The 20,543-nt window shown below is 34.0% G+C and overlaps 1 protein-coding gene across 1 annotated transcript in view; it reads left to right on the top strand.

Moving 5' to 3' along the window:
* LOC307154094 (uncharacterized protein) overlaps positions 1-20,543 on the top strand; it is a 63,235-nt gene that overhangs the window by 16,424 nt on the left and 26,268 nt on the right. Inside the window, exons 5-8 of the mRNA XM_079898872.1 lie at positions 3,098-3,439; positions 5,583-5,606; positions 12,177-12,521; positions 14,263-14,349. Coding sequence (XP_079754998.1) covers positions 3,098-3,439; positions 5,583-5,606; positions 12,177-12,521; positions 14,263-14,349 — 798 coding nt within the window. The remainder of the gene's footprint in view (positions 1-3,097; positions 3,440-5,582; positions 5,607-12,176; positions 12,522-14,262; positions 14,350-20,543) is intronic.

Raw genomic sequence — 20,543 nt, 5'->3', positions numbered from 1 at the left:
AGTGATAATAATGCAAAAATGTGCACACTTCATATCAAAATTGATTTTTTTATAAATCTTGACAAAAAGTATTATTTGAGAATTTCTAAAAATAAAATAAATTCAAATCCACATCTTAAAAGTAAGTCATTTTGTCCAAAAAAATACTAGAGTATTCGCAAGCCTCTCCACAGAGAGATATACATGTAACACCATGAAACTACATGTTTTATTTTATTTTCTCTCAACAGATGGCGCTAATCTGACTTTAAAAATTGGATTTAAAAGGCCTAGTCTCTATGATAATCTGAAATACTGCATTCATTAAAAAAAAAATTTTTTTTTTTCAATTAGAAAAAAAAAAGTTTGTATTATTTTCAATGGCAAAAATGAACCATAACTATTGCATAAATATTAATAAGTAGGCTACCATCAAATCCTCTCAAAATACAAAAGAAATACCGCTACCATGAAGATAACAAGTGTGACTCCCAAATGAGCAGCACTAGAGGGAAAGTGCCAGTATTTTATTGGCATTTTAAAAAGAATCTTAACATTGACCAGCAACACACAGGCTACTCATTTTCATAAATACACACAGTAAAATAAAACAGATAAAAACTTATATGAAAACAATGTCTATAATAACATGAAAGAAATGCTAATAGGTTGTGACATTTGTTTGTGATGTTATGTTGTATTTATTGTGCTTTGGTCGTTAACCGCTAGATGAGATAGTCAGTTGAGCAGAACATCTCAATCCTCACACACACGTGTTCTGTGTCCTCGCGTCCTTCAGAGTTCTTCCAAGGTCTCCTGGCTATCCTTACGGAACAAAAATATATTTCCCATATATGAATGATTAATATATTAAATGGTTTAACAGTATTTTTGAAAATATACAGAATAATATATTGTGTTAATATATTACAATATATTGAATAATACATAAGGAATTGCTGCTTTTCATATATTGAAAATGTGTGACAATATTTTTACTAATATATAATAATTTATGTAATTTTATATTCAGTAATACACTTCATAATATAGATGTATATGTGGTCAGACATGGTAATTGCATGTGTAATATATTGCAAATATATTTACTCATGCAAAATAAACACATATATAGAGAAATACATAATGTAATATTTCTTATATTATTTAATTATTTACATTTATAAAGGTTTCATATTTTCAAGCTAGTTATCAAAAGCACTTTTAAAATGTAGTAATTATAGTCTTAATAATATTCAGTCAATCATCAACCGAACCACAGGCTCGACTCTTCAGCACAACGACAACCCCAAAAACTCACACATACAAGAAAACACTAATAGATCTCCCCCATATTAATATTGAGCAAAACACTTTAAGTAACACTTAATTTTTACATTTGCTCTCCTTTAACAGTCAGTCAGAAGCAAAGCATGCTGGGAACTAGAGATCTGTTGTAACTCATTCCATGATAAAGGATACAACTTTGTGAATATTACATGTAATGCTATTTTTGTCTTCATTTATATTTTATATGTATTAATTTTTAACCATATGGTCAATGCATATATTGCTGTATATTGAAAAATATAAGCACTAGTTTCACATATATGGAAATGTATTATGTAAGATATAACATTATATTTTGCAGTATATTCCCGTATATTTTTGTTCCGTAAGGGAAGACCGGTCTCGACGAGAACGCAAGTCCGCTCTTGGCATTCTTGGAATTGAGAAACAGCCTAAAGTTCAATTGTCTACACAATGACTAAATGCACACGGCTTGTTGATCAAAACTGATGAGTTGATTCTCAGTGAAAATGTTAAACTCTTCACAACTTCTAAACAATTATTTCATTGTGTGAGCCATCACATGTAAAATGATCCATTCATTGATCAAAATCTGTCAGATATGTTAAATTCCATAAAAAAATAATGATGACATGGAATGTTTGTAATGTTTGCTAAATTGGCAATTGGCCTGCCATTGTAATGAAATAGGAATCACAATCTTACCAATCAACCAATCAAGTATGTATATATATATGTAGGCTATATGTGGAGTTTTATATAGAGTTTGCTGACAGCACAATAACCACCATTTTTGAACATGGAGGAACATCTCAGCTCTGAACAGCATCAGCTACATGATACATCAGTACTGTATAAACACTGTCACTCCCGCCAGCTGTGATTGTGAAAGCTCTTGAATGCCAGCAGAGGACGCTCTTACCACTGACACTACACACATCATGGACTCAGTTTCCCACTCAACTGAACTAGTTGAAGCACAAAATCACACTGAGAAAGAGGTTGACTGGCAAAAAGTATTTTATGTATTTTGAAAATACAAAAGTACTAATCTTAAATGTATTTAAATACAAATTACTTTAGATTTTTTTCAAATTACATTTGATAGCATTTTATATTTCAAATACGTATCGTAAATACATGTATCTGAAATACTGCCCATCCATGCAAATGTTCATTTTCTTTTTGTGTATGACAGTGTTGACTTTTCCTAGTCACTTTCTACATATTCCCTGAATCTGTATTTATTTACGCAGACAAAACTGGCATTCCTGTACAGTATAGAAAGCAGTTAGAGTCAACAAAATAATAGAAAAAAAACCCCATGAAATTTGTTTATAACAAACAAAAACATCTAAACATTTTGAACATTTTGGCTCACACGATGAAAAAAAAAAAACGTTCTTTTTTATTTTATTGACACAATAACGAGGTTTTGAAGCATGAATTAAATGTTCTGGGTGAGTCACTATGTTTTGCAGACGTGCCGTTGCAGACAGTTCTGGTGTTCCAGAAAACAGTGACAATTGAGCTTACAGTTTAGAGGATGTTAAGACTGTTTCAAAAATGTGCCAAAGTGATTGAGAAATAAGACAGACAGACAGACAGACAGATAGATATATAGATAGATAGATAGATAGATAGATAGAAAGAAAGAAAGAAAGAAAGAAAGAAAGAAAGAAAGAAAGAAAGAAAGAAAGAAAGAAAGAAAGAAAGAAAGAAAGAAAGAAAGAAAGAAAGAGAAAGAATGAAAGAAATCCCTCTCATGATACTTCACATTAGTAACGAACTGCATTTTCATTTTCAGGGTTCACTGTGACGTATTCTCAAGACACATATGTTCGTCTGGGATCTTCAGTGGTTCTGCTCTGTTATAGTGTTAAACCTTTACCAGTGAAGGATCTGAAGGTGGAGTGGAGAAGAACAGACACTAAGGCTCTGGTTCATCTGTATGAAGATGGTGAGAGTCGAGCAGAGGTCCAGCAGCAGGATTATCATGATAGAGCTCATTTCTTTACTGATCAGATTCAACATGGAAACTTCTCCCTCCGTCTGGACAATCTGAGAGCTGAAGATAAAGGAGAATACACATGTACAGTTTACAGCAAATGGAGATCTGTGTTATCAACTCAATTTACTTTGGAAAAGGGTAAGTGAATAGATGAATAAAAGTTTATGCGGTTTTAACCATTATAAAATTGGTCTTGACAGACTTTGCTGTAAAGCAAGTTCTGTTATAAAATGTCAATAAAATGAGTTTATGCAAATAAGTCTGTCAAACATGCAGTGGCCAAAAAAAAGTGTTTCTGCACTTAAAGCACAATTTAAACTGATCAAACTGAAAAAGTTCATCATATTAACATGTTCCACTAAAGTTTCACAAATGTAAAAATTACTGAATATTTATATTTTGGTTTTCAACACTACATCTATTGTCTTAACATTTCAAACCACATTAACTTTTTTTTTTTTCTGCTTAACGGGGTCATGAATGAGAAATCAGTTTTTCCTTGATATTTTGATGAGGTCATTATAGCACAAAATGTGCAAGTTTCAGAACTCAAAACTTTCTTGTTAGTCCAAAAACAACTTTTATACAAATCAAGCTCTGAAAACGACTCGTTTCTGATGTTGTCACATTATGATGTAATAGTTTGACGAAAGACAAGAATCAGATCAACGCCTACTTGAGATGTCCTACTTCTGATGTACTTGTCTTCTACATCATCGTGTCTTTTGCTCACTGACTCATTAGTGAGATGAGAAGGACTAAAAAAACTGTGCTAGAAATAACTTTACCTTTCAATACTGTCAGGAAAGAGGTTATTTATTTTCAACTATGTGATTGTCTCAGTACAACTGGGTTAAAAACAACTCAATTTGAGTTCATAACCTGCCCATAAACAAACAGTGAACAGCTCTGAGGACATATTTAACATACAAAGTATTTAGATTTAGTATCCTTATGAATAAATGAGTTTATTTTATGCAAGGCATCAGGCATTTCCATCACGTGAAAAGACTGATGCAACACTCGTTCAGGTGACTGACATCGCGTACCTGTATGTTGTATTTTAAAATGAAATGATATACCGCACAGTAACAATTTTATAGATAAAATAAAATGTAAACAAGCCTGTATATTACAAAAGAAATGCACAACTTCGACGGCACTGAGAACTGCTTTCTCCTGAAGACGATGCAGTAAAACTACCGAACATGTTTACATGAACGTTAAATAAAGTGATCGGTTGATGTGTGCATTTATATGTCACAGCTTCAAATCTTATTTAATCTTTTGACATGTAAAAATGCCCATTCCCGCACCCAAAACAAAGCGTCTGCAGACGAGAGTGTGAAGCAGCGTTGTCCTGCAGCTTCACAGACGATGAGTGGAAACACAATTTTAGACACGGAAGTCATTTATTATATTCAACAACAACATCAGCTCGTTCTGTGCGCCATTTCTACATTACTGAAAATCAAACAGCAGGAGTTTATCAGTGAATGAGTTCTGGACTCTCCCGTTAAAATCAGTGAGGCTGTCTACACTGCACAATGAATCTCTTATTTACATCGGGTGTTATGAAGTTGTGTTAGAAATGAAAGTTTTCGTGAGTGCAGAAATCGAGTTGCAATGACGAGATCACTGTATTCATGTCTGTCGTCTGCTAATGCTAATCGCTGCAACCTCTCATGAGACGAGAGTAGATTTAAATATAGTGCTATAATCTGCACTTTTCACGATTAGTTAATCTCATCAGCTGTAATAGTAAAAACGTGCTGAAAGTTTTTGAGAGAGTTTTCACTGGTAAAACTTCACAGCAAAAGTCTCACACAGAAACGCCTCTTCAAACAGAGTTCAAATCAGAGGCTAAAATCAGGAAATGCCCTTTCATTTCTAAATTATGAAAATTTTTGATGTAAAAATCATACCAACATTATAAAATAATTTAAAAAATGCAGTTCATGACCCTTTTAAAGTTTGCGTGTACATTTTTTTTTTTTTTTTTTTTGATATCTACTGTACGAACATCTGGACATTTTTAAATGTGTCTGAAGTGTCCAGAGACACTTTGTGGCTGCGGTGTTTTAACTGGTGTAACTGTTCAATTTATAAGAGCAACAAAAATTAATTAACAGCATGCTACTAAAATTATCACTGATAAACAACAAATAATTTAATGTAATTGTGATAATTAAATAATGATTACTGAATATTTGACCTGTTACATTTTAAAGCTTTTGTTAACTTTGACTGAAATGTTGTTATTGTTTTTCTTTCTCCCTAGAGGATTATTCTTCCTTTTTTGTCGGTAAGTGAACAGATAAAACAGAAAACACTGAGTCTAATCAATACATGATTTTCATTGGTTGATTATTTACAGTATTAAATTTGCATTATCACATAGTTAATGTAAATCCAGTCATAAATATGATTGTAAAATACTGTAATCTGCTCATACATTAGCTGGTGTAATTCTCCAGTCTCACAGTAAAGAATCTCCTCCATATGGATTCTGAACATGTTTTCCTGGATGGGATAGTACATGTTTATTCACCTCTAATATGGGCTTGCCTGAATTAGAGATAGAGTTGAGTATCGTTTGAATTTGAGCCATTATGATTCCGATTATCGATTCTGATTATTATTGATTCCTAGTTTCGATTCCAGTAAGGTAAAAAAAAAAAAAACGTAGATATTCACATTTATTTGAAGTGTTTTTGCAAAACCTCTCGTTGCTGCTGAGCTGAATACCATGAAGAAAAATCAACAGGCTAAATAACACTTACAGAAGGAACTGAGGAAAGAGGTCAAATGTATTCAAAACTCATTCACTTAAGAATTGTGCATGACTTGAGCGTTAAACTTGGCCCTTCTCTGTAAAGAGAAACGGATGATCCTGTAACCACAATCAAAATGTTAATGTTACTATTGTCTTTGCGTGTCATACATTGCCTGTAAAGACGGCGAGTGAAACGAAAGAGGCTGTGAAGCCGTGGCTTCTGCGACGGGGAAGACTTACTTGAATTTATGCAGAGAACTGCAGTCAGAAGATTTACATATTTCAAGATTTTGCTCGGGTGGTCCCTAATCAGTTTAAGCATCTACATATAATAATAATAATGATAATAATTTACTAAGCACACCCAGAAACTCGCAGTCTTTGCAAGGGACTTGCCTCATCGTCATGGCAACGGTTTGTGTCCAGGTCAGATGACGTCAGAGTTTGTGGTCATTTGTTGGAAATCACATCTCACAGCTCAGACATTACACGACCCTACAAACACAGATTGAACAAGTTCAGTCGGGTGAAAACTGACTCCGACCAACGGCAACAGAAGCCGACAGCGGGAACACACTGATCCAACAAACTCCAACACACGTCTGTTGTTTTGTTTTTTTATTGCTTGAACAACAATTACAGAACAAGAACAAAAAATAAAATAAATAAATAAAAATATATAAAAATGCCAGGGTTAAGGATACAAAATTATAAAATACAAAAAAGTGAGTAAAAACAAAACTAAATAATAGACCAAACAAACAATAAAAAGGCTTTGACATTTCACAAAATCTTAAATCTATTCAACAAATGAATGGTTTTAACAGCTTTTTTGTTTGTACTGTCCTTAATGGAAACCATATAATTTTCTAATTTTTTCAATACCACAGAAAAAAAAAACAGGTTTCTGATTACTAAATTTACACAGATGAATATGAAACTTAACAAATATAATCACAAGATTAATAATGTACGCTTCATTGTCCAGACTCTTTTCATATTTGAAAAAAACAAATATTACATGTTCATATAACAAAAGAAAGTTGCATTCCAATTTGTCATTTAGAAACTTCCCACCATAACCTCTTATTGACAGTGCCAAAAAAATGAGGTACAGTTTCTGTTTGCAAAAAAACAAAATGAACAATTTACATCTATGTCTTTGATAAATATGGATAGAAAATGTTTAGCGGGGTAAAATTTATGCAATATTTTAAATGAAATTTCCTTGACCTTATTTGTAATAATATATTTATTAGGTAACAGCCAGACCTTACTCCAATTAATATTTCTAATAAACCTTGACCAATAGGAAATGACATATGGTTTACTGACTTGTTCTTTTTGAAAAAGGGAACATATAGCCTTATTATTTTTGCTTGTTGAAAAACAAACTTTACCACAGAACTTATCAGCTGGATGCAATAATGACACACGTTTAGAGTATGAAATACCTCTACATAAAGAGACAACACCCGAAGAAATAGCACCAATTACAGGCAAATTCTTTAGGGGAAACAGGGTAGTGGAAGTATGAAAGAAATTCATCGTAAGTCATTAAATACCCTTGATAATTCAACAACTGTCCAACCAAAAGGATGCCCTCATCAAACCAAGTTTTCAAAATATACTCTTATGCTTATACAAAATATTACAATTATTCCAGATGTAATAATGATGTGTGAACTTCCAAGCCAAAAGTGCTTGCCTGTGAAAAGCTGACAGTTTAACTGGAAGTTTCTCGATTCTGTAATCACACATAAGCAAAAATGAAAGGCCACCAAGTCGGTCAAAAACTGATTTAGAAATCATATTCCACACAGAATTAGTGTTTTTTTAGAAAATATTTCAACCAGTTAATTTTGAAGGTGTTATTTAAAATAGAAAAATCTAAATAATCAAGCCCACCATTTTTATATTGTCTAATATAATGTATACGGTTTTTCCACAAAACGTTCAGCGTAATTTGATCAATTATATTATTTATTTTATGATCTGAATGTATTGGTCTAGAAATACCTTCCGCTTTAGCCAGCAGAACACGACCTTTGAGAGACAAGTCCCTTTGTAACCAAATATTAAATCTGTTCTTTACTTTTTTAATCACCGGGTCAAAATTTTGTGAGATTCTCTCCTGCTCATTTTTAGTAATAACCAAACCCAAATAAGTTTTTGTAAATTAAGGCAGAGACCTGAGGCACTGGACAAACATTTCAATGAACTTGACAGCTGACTGAATTTGATCAAGATTTTTCAGGAAAAGAGTTGTGTCATCAGCCAACTGACTTATCAGGACACTCCTCTCTTCAACTTGAACTCCTTTTATATTGCATGATTTAATGAAGTGATAAAACACCTGAGCAACAATGAGAAAGAGGTCAACAGAAACTGGGCAACCTTGCCTAACTCCTCTTTCCAGATCAAATCTGTAGTGCCGTTATTTAATTTCACAGAACTATTTCCCCCTGCATAAAGAGTTTTCATGGCATTACAGAAATAAGCCTCAAACCCAAAGTGTTCGAAACCGTAAAAAATAAAAGGATGCTCAACAGAATCAAAGGCTTTGAAAAAATCTAAAAAAAGTATAAAGCTATCATCTTTTATAAAGTTAGAATAGTCAATAAGATCAAAAATAAGTCTAATATTATTAAATATATGTCTCTTTCTCATAAACCCAGATTGATTTTCATCAATAATGGAATCTAACTCTAATTTGAACCTTCGGGCAAATACCTGAGCAAATATTTTATAGTCATTATTCAACAAACTAATGTGTCTCCAATTATCAATAAGCAACAAATCTTTCTAAGGAATCAAACAAATTATACCTTGCGTCATAGTTGTAGGAAGTTGTGAGCACTTTAAGCTTTCAGAATATACTTCAAAAAGAAATGGGGCAAGAATCTCAGAAAATTGCTTATATTCCATTACCGGGTGATTTATTACATTTTAAACGTTCAATAGCTTAATTTCCGTAATAGTTATTGGTATATCACATAACTTTTGGTCATCTTCAGTAATTGTTTTTACATTCTTAAAATGTTTACAAAGATGTCATATTATGCTCACTGAATTTAGAAGTGTATAAATTAGAGTAATAATTATAGCAAAAGCTAGAAATTATACCAAAATGATCTGTAATAGATCCATTAATATTCATTTTAGAAACAGACTTTAGTTTAGCCCTCGACTTTTCAGGTTTAAAAAAATAAGCAGACATCTTCTCTCCATGCTCTAACCAGTTCTGCGTTGATCGAATAAAGGCTTCTTGTGCTCACATTCTGTACATATTATCAATGGGAATGTTAGAAATGGCTAAGATTTCACTAACAACTTTCACTTCCATAAGGCGTTGTGATTAAACTAATGTGCTACTAAACTTCCTCAAATATTTTCCAATTTCAAATTTTAATAAGTCCCAATTATGACTAAACAACCCTTCATTTTTGGCTTTAATCCAGTAATAATTAATGAGTTTTTCCAATTCCTGTTTGACTGCACTCAATTTAAGTAAAGAACTATTAATTTTCCAGTAGGCCTATGTATTATACTTGTTACAAAGATGCAACAGGCTGTTGAAACTCAATTAAGAACCAGAACGACTAATTACTGCTTATAAGCAACATTTATAGAATGACTTGGTGCAAACTCTCAAAATTGCGTCCGCTCAGGCTGCCATCTTGGTCACGCCCCCCATACACGTCTGTTGGTGTTTCTCAATATGCGTTCTTGTCTGTACTTGTGTTCTTGTGGACTTGTTAAACGTCATCAGTCGCTGCCCATGTACTGTTCTAATTCAAAGTTCACATCTAGCAACTTTGAATTGAAAAACCAGTTCAAAGTCCAGTTCAAATCCCCGGATGTGTTCTTGATCCGCCCCTTTTACCGAGGAGGCATCGAGAGGTGACTTGTGCGGACTTGAGACAGCCAGGTATCCCAGAATGCATCTCACACCAACCAGCAAGCGTCAATAGCAGAGGAGTAAACCAGCGTAATTTAAAAATACTGCTGTTATTGTGCCACGAAATGTATTTTTAAGAGTTTTTCAGGCGAGAATGTAGTTGTTTAAAGCTCAAATCTTTGGTTTATTTATAAATATAGCGCCTAATTAAAAAATATGATCTGACGTTTTCGGACGTACAGCCTTACCTCGGCTAGTGTCTCTTGTCTAGTGGTTTAACATGAGATATAAATCGTCTTGTGTATATCTAACGGGATATTTATTTATTTATTTATTTATTTTATTTGTCTCATTAACCGATAATTTGTTCCCTGACAAAACGTTTTAGCTGAGGGCAAAGTGAACTTTCATAGTTTTATATATTTAGTTAATTTAACTTTAACGTTGTAGCCTAGAGAGCTGACTTATATATTTGACTGAATCGTTTGCTTTATTATTGAATAGCTTCTTATACCTTTACTTATACTTTTATAATGGTTATTATTGATCATTAAAACTGACATTTAACAAAAAAGGTTGTCATTTTATTTTATATATTTAAAACATGAAATATTTTATTATATATGTTGCCTACATTCTCTTCACTGTATGTACATATATAATAAAATAAAATGACACAACCCTGTCTCTTTTTGCTAAATGTCAGTTTTAATGATCAATAATAGGCCTATATTTTTTTTTTTATGTCTCATATTTTTAAAATGAAAACAAAAAGAGTCAGGGTTGTGTTTTATATTTCGTGTTGCCTGAACCACATTTGTGTGGGCATTAATATGTTTAAGATTTTTTTAAATGAAAATGAAAAGAGGCAGAGTGGTGGTTTATAACATATTTTGTTTTATTTGTAGCCTAGATATACATAAAGAGATAACCGGAGTAGCCAGAGCGAGCTGCGTGACGCTATCAAGTACGCCGCTGTTCCATTTGCAGAATTATCGGACTTGAGTCCTCCCGTCCTCGGGAGTTCGTTCTCCTGAATCGAACTTGTCAAGTCCGAACTACCGAGGACTCAAGTCCGAAGTTTGCGTACTTGGTATTTTGTTTTCGTTAACACGGATATGATGTCATTGACATGTGACGCGATGACGCAGGCCGTTTCACTGGTTAAAACAAAATGAATCAAGAAGTATGAAAGAAATTCATCATAAGTCATTAAATACCAATCAAGAATCAAGAAAGGATCTTGTAATTTTCGTAAAAAAAGAAAATAAAAAAAAAGGTGATAATTCAAAATATTGTGTATATTTTATTTAGAAAATTGTGGTTCAGTGTTGTATAGAAAATATTGAGAACATTTTACTAATAAAATCAAGAGATACATTTTCCAAATTTTTTTTGAGAAAACATGCAAAATTTTGAGGCTTGAACTGATGAACCGATAAAGCTGATAGAATTAAGGAAAAAAGGCTTCCTATTTATTTTAAGAGAATTAGCTAAATTATGTGGTTTTATTTAGAGACACTATTGTTAGTTCCCAGCATGCTTTGCACATGACTGGAAAATGGAGAGTAAATATTTAATTAAGTGATATTTTATGTGTTTTTGAGTAAAGGGAAACATATGTTTAATGTTCAGTTATGTCTGACATTTGTTATGTCAAGATCACAAGAAAATTGAGGTGAGATCACGAGAAAACGAGAAAGGAAAAATAATACTAATCCACGGCCTCTTCCGTTCTGTTGTTAGTGATGTTCTCACTTTATTCTCAAAACATTTGATCAAATATCAAGCTTTCTGGAATCATTTAGTGTCTGTTATTGGCAGCAATGCCACTAAAATATACATAACTATACAACTTCCTCTAGTGTAGCTAGTGTAAAATTACCCATGGTGCATCTGGATCACTCTTCTGCTCTGCTAGTTTGATGAACACAAATGCACAGGAAGAAACAGAAAACAGAAAATGTTCTTGTTTAGTATATTGAAACTATCTTTTTTTGAATAATCACGTGTTCAAACGAAATCAATTGACTGATAATTAAAAGAAAAGTGTGCATTATGTAGAAATACAGTCATTTTATCTTGTCTCTCAATACAGTATCTTCACGTGCAAAAAAACATTCACTTTTCTTTTGCTTTAACAGAATTTCACATTATGAACAAAACATTTCTTTTTTTTCATTTCTTTCATTTTACAGTGAAAGTTTCCTCTGCTCCTCTGGTTGTTCCTCCTGGATCTTCAGTGGTTTTGCGCTGTTATAGTGTTGAACCTTTACCAGTGGAGGATCTGAAGGTGGAGTGGAGAAGAAAAGACACTAAGGCTCTGGTTCATCTGTATCAAGATGGTGAGAGTCGAGCAGAGGTCCAGCAGGAGGATTATCATGATAGAGCTCATTTCTTTACTGATCAGATTCAACATGGAAACTTCTCCCTCCGTCTGGACAAGCTGAGAGCTGAAGATAAAGGAGAATACACATGTAAAGTTTACAGCAAACAGAGCTATGAGTTTTCAACTAAAAATGAAGTGGAACCAAGAATACTCGGTAAGTGAACAAGTCATGGCCAAATGTATTGGCAGCGACATAAACTTTGTATTTTGCAAAGTTTGCGGCTTCAGTTTTTGTGGTGTTGATTCACATTGTTTCTAGATTTTTGTGCAGAGTGAACAGATGCATTATAAATAATTGCAAAAAGCATCACTGGTCAATACTTTATCACAAAAACCAAAATTTCATTTTTTTTACCCTGGGACTAAATGACCAGCATCATTTCACTAATCGTGAACGCATCAGGAAAACTTAAGGCTAACGTAAAGAGCTAGAGATTGAATTATGTCAATGAATGTCCTCACAAAGATAGATGTACAAACATGTGTGTGTGTGTGTGAGAGAGAGAGAGAGAGAGAGAGAGAGAGAGAGAGAGAGAGAGAGAGAGAGAGAGAGAGAGAGTGTGAGTACCTACTTAACTATATTTTGGGGACAACTTTGTACATAGAAGTGACCAAAACCTGACAAAATCTCCAAAAACCTTCCTTTAGGGGAAAATTTACATTTTTAAATGTAAAAATGCAGAAAGTGTTGTGTGATGATGATCCTCTGGCCGGACCCAGCATGGACATTATAAAGACACTATACTGAAGCAGAATCAATCTCTCTCACTGACCTTGATCTAGCAGTCGCACAACTCTTCTGAGTGACTGTAACATGCTTTTCATTCAGAGTTTTTTACTGTGACCTTTTTGGCTTTTGCATTTGGGTCACTTCACAGTAAACAAGTGGTGAATATACAAACATTCGATAGGTCTACTATTCAATATTCAGTACAACACTATACTTGCAGTGGATACAGTATACACTCTATTCACCTTACTACTGTAAGTTTTCATTACAATACTTTTGTACATAATTCAAAATTTGTTTACTTTTTTTTCAACATATTTTATTCTGTAACTTCATGCTTTGGATTCTGTGTTCTCCATTTTTGATGTAGTGTCTAATGAATGATGTGTAGTGTTTATAATATTGACTTGCTGTGTGTATGATCTGATATTATTGTTTGATTTTGAGCACAGATAAAATGGTTTTGAGACTATAGTTTGATTTTGCCAGAAGAGTCAGAGATTCTGTGAATGTGGTTTGAAGATTTGGTTTTGTGTTTAAGGTTTTGAGAAAGTGAGTGATGGTTTCAAGAAATGTGTTTTAGCAATTCAGAAAAACTGTAAGCAGCAATGGAGTGTGTGGATCATTTATTTTTAACAACGTGTGTGTGTGTGTGTGTGTGTGTGTGTGTGTGTGTGTGTGTGTGTGTGTGTGTGCGTGTGTGTGTGTGTGTGTGTGCGTGTGTGTGTGTGTGTGTGTGTGTGTGTGTGTGTGTGTGTGTGTGTGTGTAAATGTTTAGAGGCGTATGGATTTACACCGGTATTTCAATTCATTTCTATAGTTAAATTAATTTCAGGCGACCACAATCTGAAGAGTGCCTCCCCGAAGGACTATAAGGATTTAGAAATGTTGTGAGCCTTGAACTTTAAGGAAAATATTGTCTTTGGCTGTATTGAAGTCAATTTAGGGGTTTTAATAATTAACATTATTTTATTTAAATGAGACTGATTAGAGAATATTATTATGAAATAGGTAAAAAATATGAATGAAAAGGTATATTCCTGATTTTTCAGTTGCTTTAGATAAAAATGTCTACTAAATTAATATGTAAACGATTATAAATATTTAATTGAAACTTAATTTGCTCATTTAATTAAACTGAAGTTATTTTCTATTTTCTCTGTAGATTCATTCCTCCGTCTTCATCTGTCTCTAGTCCTCTGTCCAAATATGATCATGTTCTTTGCTTTTGTCTTCTGGGGAGTTTCTGACGGTGAGTGTTTCTGCAAACAAACTCAACATTTCAGTTTCTGCAAAATTCTGCATTGAAAACTGAATCAACATTCAGCACCAATGCTCATTTTTATATATCCTTATCATGTGTTAACAACATGCATTCATTATTTCAATGAGCTCATTGTTTCTGCTTTAGATTAATATATTATTTAAACTAATAAATTGTTAGCTAACTGTGTGATTTGTATATGTACATTTCTGAAATACATAACTTAGACATTCACGTCTGATAACAATCACTCTAATATTGTAATGTGGACACAAGCATTTTCTGAAAAGCTGCTTTGAAATTGTGAAAAGCGCTATACAATGAATGTGAATTGAATTGTTTCTAACGATTATAATCAATACATCTCAAAATGACAGTACGCCATATTCGTTTTTTTTTATAGTTTTATTTTTAATTGCACACTAAAAGTGGAACTTGAGACTCACTCAGTGAAACCATTCACTCGTGAACCGAATCTTCAGATCAAGTCTGCAAAACTGCAAGCTCATTTTCTGCTTTACAATCAGTCAAATAAACTTTTAGCAAAACTCTAAACACAGTTCTCTACATTACACACATCACTCAAAACTAACAGCTCGTGTTTCATTTAGAAAACACTGCCATTTAAATGACATTCATTTACGATTAACCTACACCCAATAATCATGTGTGAAAACACTTGTACATAAATCGATCACTAGAAATCAAAACTTCTATTTTTTGGAGAAACAAATATATTTTTCACCCTTGCATTTCGGTTTATTTTGCAAGGGTGAAAAATAATAATTCAGCTTTAAGAGAACAGACTTCGCCACTCTGACGCCACACAGGGAATGAATGAAAGTAACTGTAATTTAAGGCCCACAGGTTTGTTGCACTAGTGAGGAACAGAGACATGAATGCCATACAAAAAGGTTTTTTATTCATTCCAGTCACATTAAAATAGACAGAGAGTGTATGAAAGCCTCCGAAGTCTGACCATAAAATGTTGTTTCACAAAAATAAAAAGGAATCGCAGTTAATCAACAATAATAAATCAACACACAAAAACAACAACAAAACAATGCACTCTAAATACAAGAGATAAGGCTGAGGGCTAAAGGGCAGGAAAACAGACACTCACTTCTGGAAAAAAAGCAACAAAAGACAGCTATCATCACTCACAATCTGAGCTTCACACAACACACACTGTTCAGCCCATCAACAACACACAGAAGATCTCTACATGAGGCACTCAGCACCTCACAATAGAAACACCACACACACACACACACACACACACACACACACACACTTAACAAAAATAATTAAATTACTCCCCAAGTAAATCCCAAGTCTGCACAAGCAGCACAGTAATACATTAACTTGAACAAAAAAATATCCAATCAAATGAAAGAAACAAAAAAAAATGCTAATAATATTATTATACAAACAACCAATACAATCTTATAACTGACAGACTTGGGAATAAGAAGTTATATATCCAACTCACGTATAGTATCAAAACATGAAAAACAACAACAATAATACAGTAGTCAAAACCATATAAATCCAATCATAAGCACAATCCTAATAAATAAAAGAACGAAATCAAGGCCCAGTCGTGCTCTGAGCAGCTCGGCAGAGATCGAATCACACAAATGAAAACTTGTGATAAGACAAAATAAAAGTAAACAAACAAACTTAAGTCAGCAATTCCTCAAACACACTCGATACTGAAACTTGATACCTCCTTGAGGAGAAACTAAATTATTAAAAGACTGAACGAATGTCATCCCTCCCAACAAGAAGCATCTTACCCATCCATCGATGAACTCAGTCAAGCGCTCTGGGGTGCGTTTCCCGAAAGCATCGTTGGCCAACTATGGTCGCAAGTTCCGTCGTTACCAATAGAGTTCAATGGACATTGCGATGAACTTGCGACCATAGTTGGCCAACGATGCTTTCGGGAAACGCACCCCTGAACAGTAACGCCCCACATTGACTGGGTTGCATATGTGTGAAACATGCTGAAATCACATCCACCTTCTAGATTAATGACTGGTAAGTTATAGGTATCGCGTGTTTGGAGTAAAGACTTACCAGAGGAAATCGACATTTCAGGAGCAAAACCGGCGTAGAGCCTCAAATCCACAAATCCCTCTCAGGATAGTAGCGGAAGGAGAACCTGTGCTGATCGGAAGTGACGCGTCTCGACAGGAACGAAAACAGGCTCTTTATAGGCATTATAGGCTCTTTCAATTAACCCAGATTATATCAAATCTAAACATGTGGGCAGAGCATCCAGTCACAATACTGTATATACAGTGTGTTTGTGCATAAACGTGTGTGTGACAAACTCCTGCAACTCCACTACACACTGAACAAGCAAAAGACACAAGATAGTGTTTTACATTTTTCACATCTGTGTGTAGTTTGGTGTGTATGTGGCTTATCATCAGTTGTTTGTGTGTAGAGTTACTACGCAAAAACACATTTCTTGGAAGAGTTAAAATAGTTTTGAATGAACTTTTTGCAGGAGATGTCTGATGCTGTGACTTTAAAATTGTGATTTTTCTCTTCAGTGATTCTGCTTTTTCTTTTGCTTTTTCTTCTTCTTCTTCTTCTTCTTCTTTTGCTTTTTCTTCTTCTTCCTCTTCTTCTTCTTCTTCTTCTTCTTCTGATTTTTAATGGCGGTTGGCAAACAACTTTTTAATGTGCATTACCGCCACCTTCTGAAATGGAGTGTGGATCAAAATTACTTTACTCACTACTAATTAAATTAATAAATACATAAATATCTAATAAAATTATTAATATTAATACATTATCATTCACATCATTATTAATATTTCCTACTACATTATTATTAACTTTTCCTACTACAGCCTGCTTCCTTTTATATTCAATTAAACTCTGAAAGTTATGTGTTTTTTTTCAAGACTTTAAATGTCTTATTTCTCTCTTTAATCCTTTGTTCATTCTTGCGTCCACCAAGGAACTATTTTCCTTCTATTACTATCACCTCTTTTTGGTATCGACTCTTTTGCTCCTAAAATAATACTACTTATTATACTTTTCCAGTATTGATTCTAGTTGTACTCTCTCTAGCTTTTTACATGGGTTATATAAGTTAATCACTTTAATTCTTTCTTTCTTGTTCCATATTTCAATAACTATTACTTCTAATTCTTGTATTGTATCTAATGGCCTATACTAGCCTATACCTTCTTTAATAAATATTGCACATCCTCCGCCATTTCCATTTCTTCTATCTTTGCGTATGGTATTATATCCTTTAATAATGAAATCCAGATTAGGCTTGAGCCATGTTTTCTGAATGCTTATGATATCCGGTTTATTTTCTAATTGATCAATATACCCCTTAAACTCATGTCCGTTTGCTAACAAACTTCTAGCATTCCATTGAATTAACAACATTATGTCATGCTTTGAGAAGCTGTGTCTGCGTTCCCTTCTCCATGGTTAAAGTCAGCATGTATCTTTTCCCATGACAAATCTTTCATGTTTAGGAGTTTATCTGCTGCCTGAAATATTATTTTAATCTTCTCTGTTTTTGTTTTTGCTTGTTCTGAACAGTTGATGACATATGCTAAGAAAAGCACTTTCCTATCCATTGATATTCCTGTATTTTCATTCCTTGGACCCATTTCTGCTTCAGTCATATTTTGACTAACTTCATCTTTTCCTCTTTCATTGCTACATATTTTCACAGCCTCTGCATATGTTACTTTCTGATTTGATTTTACTTGCTGAACCTCTACTGCCTTTTTCCTGACTCCACATCCCCCATACACTGTGTGGTTCCCTCCACAGTTACAACATTAATTGTGACATTGCTCCCACATTCTCCATATGCATGTTCTCCTCCACATCTTCCGCATCTCTGTTTCCCTTTACATACATTTGCAGTATGTCCATATCGCTGACATTTGTAACATCTTAATGACATTAAAGCTCATATAGCCTTCCATCTCTTTCATATGAAGCACCTCATCTTTAAACTGTAGCAGCACTGACTCACTATCAGCTTTTCCCCCATTCCTGAAAGCCTGTATTCGTCTAATTTCTGTGATCATTTCTCCTTTCATCACTTTTCTTAGTTCTAGATTCTCTTCTATGGGAATTCCTGTTATCACCCCCTATAGCTCCTCTCTTCTCACCATTTATTCTTTTTTCCACTATTTCTTTTTTACACACTGATTGCAGTTTTTATTTTTCTGCTCAGCATTGGCGGTGTTGTTCGGACAGACCTGCCCCCACTGCTAAAAAAAAATCCTAAAGGAAACACTGTACTAGAACAAGTGTACACTTTAATTTAATTAGTTTTGTTTATATTTAGTGTTGCATTTTATTAAAGTCTGTCCTCAAAAGTGTTACAGCAGTGACTGAAGCAGAGTGTGTTTCACTGTTTGACGTGAGTGTTGTGTGTGTCCTCTAATGTTGACACACACACTCTCCTGAGATCTTTCAGCTGTATTTATGTTTGTTAATACAGTGGCAAGAACATGTTTGTGAACCTTTTGAAAAGATTTTCTGCATTGATTACTCATAAAATGTAGTCTGAAGTCACAATAGCACAATCTGATGAAACTAATAACACACAAACAGATTTACTTCTAAGATTTGTATTGAAGACACTAATAATCATTGACAGTATCAGGCTGTAAAAGCCTAAAGCTCTTTAAATAAAGACACACAAACCCTGGTTTCTGCAAATCTGTTCTTCTCAGAAGAGATTGGCTAGTGTGAACCTCGACTCAATCACAAAAGCTTTCACAGGACACATTACAAAGATGCACAAATCTAGAAATGGCTTCAACAGTATTTCTACAGGCCTGGCCCTGATGCATAAACACTGCTTATTTATTATTTTTTATAAATACCATGTGTGTGTGGAAAATGACGTACATTTCTATGCCCATTTTGTCCGTACGCAATTTTCCATGCACATATAGGGATTTATAAAAAAAATAAAAAAATAATATATATATTAAAAATAAATATGTATGCACCGTTCGGACACTCTCTGTGCGTACACACACTTTACTGGAGTGAGCGAAGTAATGAAGAACACAGAATCATCATAAACTGCATGTTAACCATAGACAAAATTGGATCAATTTGATTTATTTAAAACAATTAAAATACTATTTGGCCAGTGGAAAAAATGAGAATAACTTTTCTCTGAAAACTGATATTGATATATTTATTCTAAAACAAGGCAAGGATATTGAATAATGTTTAGTAATGTACTGTGACGGCACTAAGTCTGTATCTCATATTTTCCTAATGTCTAGTGCCGTTAAACATGGTGGATGGAAATGATATGCAGATATAAGATGCTTATTTTGGGGAGGAGATGAATGTGTGCACAATCTTCCGCTGACTGGGTTTTAAAAAGGGAATTTTGCACAGGTTCTGGTGTAATCTAGCTTTTGTACGTACACACACTTTTAGGATAAAATCTACAGAAAGTTTTCTACATGAGACCCCTGGATGTTCATCAGTCCATGGTGAGATATCCTGTCCACAAATGTAGAAACTTCTGGACTGTTGCTGCTCTCCATATGATCATGAATCCTGCAAAGATCTCTCTGGTGTGATCCTGAAAGAGCTGAGAAAGAACCAAGGAGAACAGCAAAACTGTGAGTCTGTGTTCATGTGTGCAATATCAGGAGAACACTGAACAAGAATGGTGTTCATGAAAGGACAACACGAAGACAGTCCACTTCTGTCTAAAAAAACGAGGCATTGCCCAAAACCACCTGGATGGTCAGCAACACTTCTGAGAAAATGTTCTGTCGACAGCAGAGACAAGGAGCAAACATGAACAACACTGTGTTTAGAGGAAATGAGGCAAAACCTCAAAACCTCTTCCCAACTGTGGAACATGGTGAAGGAGCGTCATGGTTTAGTGCTGGTTTGCTGTCTCAGGGTCTGGACACCTTCAGTCACTGAAACATCAATGAATTTAAAAGAGTATCAAGAGAATTTGAGCACATCAGTTCATGACTTTAAGCTTTAGCGAGGTTTGGTGATGCAACAAGACAATGAACAGATCAGGGAAGTAAATCCACTGAAGAACGGCTGGAAAAGACTCTGAAATGTGTTCTGAGTCCTGAACTTAGACCGACTGAGATGCTGTGGCACATCTTAAAGAGGCCTGTGGTTTCAGGACA

This window comes from Squalius cephalus (assembly GCF_949319135.1).
Source record: "Squalius cephalus genome assembly, contig: scaffold_87, whole genome shotgun sequence".
In the NCBI taxonomy this organism is placed as follows: Eukaryota; Metazoa; Chordata; class Actinopteri; order Cypriniformes; family Leuciscidae; genus Squalius; species Squalius cephalus.
The sequence above is the reverse complement of the archived record's forward strand: the minus strand, read 5'-3'. Positions and strand labels throughout refer to the sequence as shown.